This window comes from Lissotriton helveticus, chromosome 4_1 (assembly GCF_964261635.1).
Source record: "Lissotriton helveticus chromosome 4_1, aLisHel1.1, whole genome shotgun sequence".
NCBI lineage: Eukaryota > Metazoa > Chordata > Amphibia > Caudata > Salamandridae > Lissotriton > Lissotriton helveticus.
The window spans coordinates 1,657,762,666-1,657,771,823 of NC_136063.1; the positions used below are offsets into that span (position 1 = coordinate 1,657,762,666).

The 9,158-nt window shown below is 47.6% G+C and overlaps 1 protein-coding gene across 2 annotated transcripts in view; it reads right to left on the reverse strand.

Annotated features, from left to right (window-relative positions):
- The window catches only part of GLB1 (galactosidase beta 1), a 316,597-nt gene extending 307,728 nt beyond the window's left edge, over positions 1-8,869 (reverse strand). The window contains exon 1 of one of the 2 annotated variants that reach the window (XM_078688334.1): positions 8,701-8,869. In XM_078688334.1, the coding sequence (XP_078544460.1) occupies positions 8,701-8,763 (63 nt within the window). In that variant the 5' untranslated portion in view covers positions 8,764-8,869. The remainder of the gene's footprint in view (positions 1-8,700) is intronic. The other variant, XM_078688335.1, reaches the window with a different exon arrangement.
- Positions 8,870-9,158: the final 289 nt, after the last annotated feature.

Genomic DNA, 9,158 nt, shown 5'->3' on the forward strand with positions numbered 1-9,158 from the left:
AGCTGTACTGGCAGGGCCGCCATTTTGAGGACAGGCGGGGCGGGGAGGTTGACTAAGGCACTCTGGTTTTGAAAGTAAGCACCTCTGAGAGAGGTCTGGGGCAGGAGGCAGTTTCAGGGTTTGTGCTAAGGTGCGAATCCCCTGTGCCTACTTCGGAATGCCTCCAGGAATTTCACGGCGCGATGTCCTGGTTTGGCCGCCATTTTAAAGTCAGGCAGGACGGAGTCGGTCGCGCTCTAAGTTGCAGCGTGCTCCGTGATCGATTGGGGTTCTTCAGATGGGACTGGGTGAGGGGCAACTCGTGTCCTGTGGTGGCAGCGTTCTTGTCGGTGCTCCTGCGGTTCCGGGAATGGATATCCTGGGGTCGAGGGAGACGTAGGGAGACGTACAGGCTGTAATGGCAGGCCTACAACATGTCTAAACCCACTACTTGAGTGGGTGGCACAAAAAGTGCTGCAGGCCCACTAATAGCATTTATATTAAAGGCACTGGGCACTGGTAGTACCAATTTACTAGGGGCATAAAAGTAAATTAAATGTGCCAATTTGGTGTACACCAATTTTATCATGGTTAAAAGAGAGAGTACAAACACTTTAGCACTGGATAGCAGTGGTAAAGAGAACAGAATCCTAAAAGCCAAATTAATAGGTTCAGAAAACAGGAGGGTGATGGCAAAAGGTTTGGGAATTATCCTGCAGAGAGGGCCAAGCCTAACAATTACAAGTAGTGTCCAACATATGCAAGATTAGGCTCTGCACCATCTGTAACAAGCATTGGCATAGCCAATAGGTCTTGCCTTTGGGACCTTATAAATATTTAGTTATGCAGTACAATATCCTTACTGCAACATTAACTGCTGCATGGCTAAACACTTATAAGGTCCCAAAGCCGAGACCTATTTGCTATGCCAATGCTTGTTCTATTTTGCAAAACGTCCCGGTTTTTGGCTTTCAAAATATGGTCATCCTAATTGTTTTTCTTAAATAAAAATCTTTCCATCAGCAGCAGCGTCAGAGGCTGGCTTCACCTACAGCAGTTGTTGACTAGGAGCTCATATTTGCGGCGGACTAATGAGGAAGGTGGAAGGGCCATGCCCATGCTGCAGGAGTGGGCAGAATAGAGATGGGTTAGGAGGAAGGTTGCGTGGGGCAAGGACAGTGCTGCAGGAGTGTGCAGAATAGAACTGGGGCAGTAAGGAGGTGGCAGCGGCATGACCACGCTGCAGGGCTGGGCAGAAAAGAGGTGGGGCGGGGGGAGGTGGGAGGGGCAGGTTTAGGCCTAGAGTAGACAGGCGTAGGAGGAGAGCGGGGTGCAGAGGATGCCATTTTAAGACTGAGGGGCACATTAAGTGGAGCATGGGAGGGCAGTAGGAAAGTAGAGCAGATGTAAGCAGAGTGAAGAAGTAGAGGGAGGGAAGACCCAGGAGGAGTATGTAGTCAAGAGGTGTATGTGGTAGGATTAATTCACTTGGCAGATGTAGGTGTAAGGCAGTGAGGAGTAAGGAAACGATAGATGGGAATAAGCAATGGAAGGATTAATAACAAGCATTTACAATGCAATAGGTCTCGCAGCATTAAAGTTTGAGTTATTGGCATAGTGTATGACAATGCGTTGCATAAAATTTTTAGCAAACTTTGAATTGGTGAGCAGTGAGAGTGTGTGCAAGAGTATGCTATTCTTCAAAGCAGTGTGGTAGAGAGTGCAGGAATTTGGGGGACCTGAGCAATGTGGATGATGCACCTCACGCACGGGGCTGACGCAGTTATTATTCACACAGCTCTGATGATGCAGCTCACGCACGGGGCTGACGCAGTTATTATTCACACAGCTCTGGTGATGCACCTCACGCACGGGGCTGACAGTTATTATTTACACAGCTCTGATGATGCACCTCAGGCACGGGCTCACAGCTGTTATTATTCACACAGCTCTGATGATGCACCTCAGGCACGGGGCTGATGCAGTTATTATTCACACAACTCTGATGATGCACCTCAGGCACGGGCTGACGCAGTTATTATTCACACAGCTCTGATGATGCACCTCAGGCACGGGCTCACAGCTGTTATTATTCACACAGCTCTGATGATGCACCTCAGGCACGGGCTGACGCAGTTATTATTCACACAGCTCTGATGATGCACCTCAGGCACGGGGCTGACGCAGTTATTATTCACACAGCTCTGATGATGCACCTCAGACACGGGGCTGACGCAGTTATTATTCACACAGCTCTGATGATGCACCTCAGGCATAGGCTGACGCAGTTTTTATTCACACAACTCTGATGATGCACCTCACGCACGGCATGGAGCTACACACCTTCCTAGCAAATCCCATCACACTCACTTGATCAAGAACCCTACACTCAATACGTCAAAACATAAATATGGGCAGATGTTAGAGTACAGGACTATATAGATCATATCAAAAGCAAATTGTTTCTAGGTGTCAATGCCGTGCCGGGAGATCCCCGCTGCTAGACATGCGTGGCCGATAACACCAGCCAGATGCCAACCCACAGGCACCCCAAGGCTCGGACCTTAAGCCGTCTGGTATGCTCTCCTGCACCTCCACTGGATGTCCCTATGTGCCGCCGCTATGCCAGTTGAAGTAGAGCCAAAGCGGGATGCAGGGCAGGAAACAGGACCCCCCGAAGCACGAAAAGGAGCGAGGGGCCACGGACAGATCAGTGGCACCGGGAACCCCCTGCACCTCAGCCGTCGGTAGAAAGTGCACCCACCTCCTCACAGCTTCACGGAGCCTCGGTGGGGGCTGGGCAATAGGAGGTCAGCAGGCGCCTCCAGCTCCCGTCCAGGCCAACCCCGCGGGGAAACAGTGCATCCGGAGATGAGTGGGCCCCAGCAGTGACTTTGCAGGTCCCCGGATGCCAGTGAAATGGGGGACACCACCGCAGTCCCGCAGCGGCAGCAGCCAGGCCTCAGAGCTCAGGGAGTGCCACAGCATCGTTCTCAAGAATGGTGAGGGCCAAAGTGGTGAACCAAAGCGGGGGCTGCCAAAAGAAGTGGGACAAGATCTGGGGCAGATGGATGGCATATAGAGGGCACTGAGGTCCATGCGAACATAGAAGAATGGGGGGGGAGAGGGGGAGGAGATCACCAATCCAGAAAGGTTCCACAACACGCTCCTATGGGGCTAAGGATTGGGTTCAGGATGATGCTGAGCTGTGGCTATTACGGATAAAGAATTTGTTGCAGAAATGTTATAAAGTTGTAAATATTGAAAATGTACAATGTCATGGATACTCCTATAAAGATGACTCGCTGAATGTTTGAATACCTGTTTTGCCAAGCTTATGTTCAATAAAAATATTAATTTTTTTTAAATGGTGAGGGGCATTCTACTACAAGTCAATACCAGAGCATTTGAGGTCACAGCACGTAGGAAAATGAAGGCGAGTGTACCAATCATCCCAGCTATAACTCTTATCTCCCTCTGTAGCTTGTGAGCCCTGACCATAATATTAATCAGGAAAAGGCAGCTGGCTGAGGTTCGAGTGCTGCCACTGCCAGAAGGTGGTTGGGGTTTCAGACAACTACCCCCTTAGGTTATTCTGGCCAACAAAACATTTAAAAGAAATGTTCAATTTGGCACGCCCACATATACTCAGCTTCCATATACCGCTGTTCTCTTTAGCCTTCTCAGGAATTGCCTCTTCTAACCACAACATTCCTGTAGAACAAACAAGATGCCTAACATTTGCCATACAATAGCAAGAAATATGCTACAAGGAGCAACCAAGTCTTAGACACACTGCACAACCACCAAGTCAGTACACAATAGTCAGACCTCATCACCAAACATGCTTCCAATATGCCCGAAATGGCTATCGAAGATCACCATCTACCTAGCAGCGATCACTACACTAAACCTTTCCAATTAAACTTACAATTAAATTCTCTCAAACAATCTCACTAGACAGACCCCGGACATCTTCATGCGCAATACATGGCAACAAAGCTGTATACCAAAGCGCTTGCAAATTAACAGCACTCCGTTATATCAACCCCAACCATACTGACTTGCCTTTTAACATCACAATTTCCCTGTAGATCAGGGTATATTTCACCGTGTATCACTTTTAACGGAGAACAAACACCTATAAACCAAAATAAATCACTCTTTACAAACCAACATAGCAGAGACATAAGCTTACCGTCCTGCTCACAAGAGAAAACAGCTCCAGCCTGACATCACAAGGACGCTCTTCTGCTGTTTGATCTCAGCATTGCAAGGTCAACGCTCAATCTTATTACAATTCGCATGCTTCAGTTACAATACATCTGTAATGACACAAATAGGTGCTTTGGGAGACCTATTTCAGATGGAGAACATCCAAAATAAAATGCATCTGTCCACCAGCAACACCTTATCTTATCATAGAAACTATTGACAAAGACAGAAACATGAAAGAATGCGACTGCCCTATATTTAGTTTACACACTGCTGAGAGAACGCGGCCCCCCAGAAATTACATGCACCATCACCGGTAAAGCACAAGGCACGGATCGGCATTTTCAACATGGAGAGCAGGTCTGATAGAAAACGAAACCTATCGTGGGGCAGGACTTCTGGGAATTGTGGCCTGCTCAATGGAGTGCACGTTCTCGTGCGCGTGGTCCGTTACAATCGCTTTCTTGGAGAGGAGATGCGCGCAGCCAGGTCCTGTCTCCTGGAAAGCTGCGTCACTGACTATAGGTCTCTGGCGAGACCGTGCTTTCGCGCGGTTAACGCCACGAGACCTAAAAAGCAGAGGGAGGAAGACGTAAACAGGTAGAAGGAACATGAAGGGGAAAGGTGAGAGGAGGGAAACAACGGGAAAGAGGCATGAGAACCGGTTCTTAGGAGAGGCGCGTGGACACACTGATGAAGGGGGACAGGCAGTCAGCAGGGGACAGGCGAGATAGAAGCGTAAACATAAGACGTAATAGCAAGAAAGAAGCCTGATAAAATGTGAGAACAGAAGTAGGAGCACGATATTATGACGAGGGGGGCGGGCGGGGAAGCAAGGGCTATGAGAATAAAAAAAAAGGGAGTAGGCGGGGTGCTGCAAGGGGTATGAGAATACAAGAAGAGAGTAGGCAGGGGGGCAGCAAGGGTTATGTGAATAAAATAAGGGAGTAGGCAGGGACACTGGAGGGGGAAGGGCGTGGAGAAGGCGGACATCGGATAGGAACATTGGATCAATAAGTAATTGAAAGAAATATCTTGTAAACTTTAATGAACTGTATGAGGGCGCGTGATGCCGCGCTGCTTCCAGGGCCTGCCCTCAAACAAAAGTGTGAGAGGTGGAGCTGAGAGGTAGCGCCGCCCCCAATTCCTCCCTCGCGCCTGGTGTCTGGTCTCTCCCAGCAAGCTTGGCTAAAGTTCATTCTGCTGCAGAGCCCGAGAAAACATGGCCGAGCACGCGAACCGCAGCACTGTTGGGGGAGAACTATATGTCACCGCGAGGGAAAAATAAATAAATTGTTGAAAAAAAGAATCCAAGTGTTCGGGGCCTTAAGTAAATGCTTAAACTAATAAGAACAGGGATACAAGAGGAAAATGAAACTGACGAAAACAAAGGGGGAGAAGGGAGGGGAGAGTGCGAGCAGAGCAGCACGAGTCACAGCGATCTAAAACAAACAAAAGCTGAAGACAAGGGCGGGGAGGAGAAGGGAGGGTGTAGTACAAACAAAGGAACCTGAATGAAGCGGACCAGGAGGGAGGGGGAGGAGGGAGGGGGAGAAGGGAGGGGGTAGTGCGAGCAGAGGAGCCATTATAGAAACCCAGATGGCAGCTGTGCATGTGCATGCGATCGTGAACGCAAGCTTGAGGCCAGCAAAAGCCTGTGGGTAGCACTTTGAAAACTCACTTACTAAATGTCTCGCAGCACATGCGCTGGCTCAGCGAGACCTAAAAAGCATAGTTCTTGAAAAAATATGTCAAAGTGAGACGCACACATGGGAAGCATATGTTATGATGCGTCTAGCACATTCAGTAAACGTGGAGTAGGCAGGGTAATAGCTTGGTCAGTAAGATTGTGGGGGTACGATTCAGATTTTCCAACAATCGGGCTTGCATTAAATGTTTAAATACATTTTAAAGCAACAGGGAGCAAGCAGGATCGGGATTAGGGCGGGGAGAAGCACACAAGGGAAGGAGGAGGAAACCACATAGTTCCGTTAGCGTGATCAATGATCAATGGTAAGTAGGGTGACCAACCGTCTGTAAATTTCACGGACCGTCCGTAATTGGGACCTCACGTCCGTTGTCCGTGAGGATCCCTTTTTACGGACGCCTTTTGTCCATAATTTTGGCCATCACAGGGAGCAGCACTGCTCCCCTGTGAGAAGCCTCAGCCCCCCATGAAGGGGGCGCCTCGCGCTCCTCCTGGAGCACAAGAGCAGCCCCACCTGCCCATTGTCATTCTGTATGGGGCTGATGATTGCCACATTCAGAATGACAATGTGGCAGTCTGGGGGTGTTAAAAGCATGTGGCGGCCTCCTCCTACCTTAGTGTACAGCAGGGCAATCTGTTAGAAAAAATGTAAAACGCCAATGCTGTAACGTGAAAAAACTGTTTATTTAAAGAAGCCTGAAAACAAGGTAAAAAAAACGGGTTATCGTTCTTTTACTGTCCCATCATTTTAGAGTGAGGTATTTGCAATATTATATTCAACAAAGCCTTGGTTACTGCTTTTTTATTTTAAGCATCTAACGCCCATTGACAAAGCCAATAGTCCTGGCTTCTTGTTGGTGTAATGATACTTGCTGTGTTATACATCTGGATGCAATGACAGAAACAACATACTGCCAGTAGGGCGGAAGACTACGCTAAGCGCAGATTTTTTGCCTAGGTGTTTTAAACCATGCCCTTAATTACATCAAACACACACTTTGAAGAGACACCCAAGTTTATTTACACCACTTAAAGCCGTGGAAACAACACCATCTCAGTCACCTCACATCCTGGCACTGTGCATCATGCATGACTCATGACTTCTATGTTTTCAGATTGCCTATGTGCAGGGGCATAGTGAACCCTCCCCCACCCCTTGCTTTAGGAACTACAGCAAGGTGAAGTTCTTGATGGGCCTCTTCTGTCTGCGACTATGCAGACAAAGGCTCAGTTCACAATGTGAAAAGGTGAGAAAGTAAATAGGTAAAGGAATGTGTGAATGGCTGGATGGATTACTGAAATGATGAATGAAAGGGTGAATGTATAGATAATGAAAGAAAGGATGGATGGATGAGTGAATGAGTAAAAGTATGGATGAGAGAAAAGGTAAATGGATGTATGGGTGGAAGGGTAGATGATGGGCAAGTGGATGAGTAAGTGAATGGATGGGTGGAAGGGTAAATGGATGGGTGGAAGAGTGGATGGATGACTATATGGATGGATGGGGTGAACGGTTGGGTAAATGAATGATGAATGAGTGAAAGGGTGGATTAAGGGATGGAGGAGTGAAATGATGGATGGATGGATGGATAAATTGTAGATAGGTTTGCAAATGGTTGAATATGTTTGGATATAGATGGGCACACAGATGGAAGGACAGAATGAATGGTGAAAGACTGAATGATGGATGAAAAAAATGATTACACCTTGTAGCACCCATTATCTTAAGTAACATTTCCTATACAATGACTTTCACATTAATATGGGTCATTGTCTCTATATAATGTGTGTGTGATGTAACGTACTCCGACACCCTGCCCTACATACTTGGGATGAGTAACACTATAAAAGAAATTAAATAAACATGAGAGACAGTCTAAGTGAAGATGAGAGGCACCAATGGAGGGTGGCAGAAAGGCAGGACTGGCCGGATCGGGCATTGGATGTTTCACTGGGAGGCAGAAAGGGGAGAAGAGTGGTTTTGTTACTGGGGGCTGGCACTGCAAAGCTCCTTTTATATCCAGGAGTTTTTAATCAACAATAAAAGCGGCCTCACTTATATTCAGGTGTGGTTCACCATTGTCTGGTGACTAATGTACCTGCTGGAGCAAGATGCAAATTTTGAAACGTCTAAGGTAGCAAGCTGCGGCCATACTGAAAAAACATGACGTGCACGATTGTCTCAACCTAATATAAAGACTTTTACTTAGGTGGTTGTCTATTTACTTACTTATATACTATTGCGCTACCACCTCTGACGGGTCTGTAAAACTTACCTTTTGTCCTGAATTTTGACCCTTTGTCCTGAATTTTGTCCCTTTGTACTGAATTTTTACACTCACCGTCCTGAATTTGCACCTATGCCAGTTGGTCACCCTAATGGTAAGATGAAAGTCACCCAATCTGAGGGTGGCAAACGGGAAATGCGCTGGGAAGGGACAAACACAAGAAGAGGAAAGCAAGCCATCGAATAAGTAGCAAGTAAACAAGAGTGACAATAAAGCCAACCAGAGGTAAGCAATGGGCTGGCACCAAGTCTAAGTCCATTTAAAGTTTTTGGCATGGTCCGCACGGGGTAAGCAAAGCACAACCTCATGCTATATGTTCGGCAAGACTTCGCCCGAGGAAATACCAACACTAAACGGAGGATCATGGAGCGAACGAAGCAATGCGGAAGAAGAGGAGTCCGTGTAAATGCAAACTCCATGGAAACATGACAGAAGCATACGCTAACAATGCAAAAACCAAATACACAAAATAAACTGGTTTTAACCGCGTGTCAATTAGACGGTACTCACAGTGGCGGGGTGTGAGGTAACAGCAGCAAACAAAAGCAGCGACAGTACCGAGACCAGCGACATCGCGAAGCACACAGCAGCAGAGGTTGATCGGACCGCTGTGAAAACGCCGCTCTGAAAGCTGCTGCTGCTACAACTGTATGACTTGACTTTCCGGGTTCAGTCACCTGATTCGCGCACGCCCAACCCTCCGCGTCAGCTGACCGCTTTCAGCAGCCGATGCTTCTTTCCTCGCCCACTGTGTTCGGTGCAGCGACGCACAGCTGCCTGCTTCTGCGGCGAGGCAACTATGCAAAGTAGGACCCATGACTGGAGCACGAGCTGTAAACAGTTAGAGCATCTGGTATCGGCGCAGTATACATTCACGTCACTTTTATATTTTCCTTATTTTTAAATCCGTATTTCGCCGCTAAAACTCGACTACATGGGACAATCACAAATGATTCTAGGAAGGATGA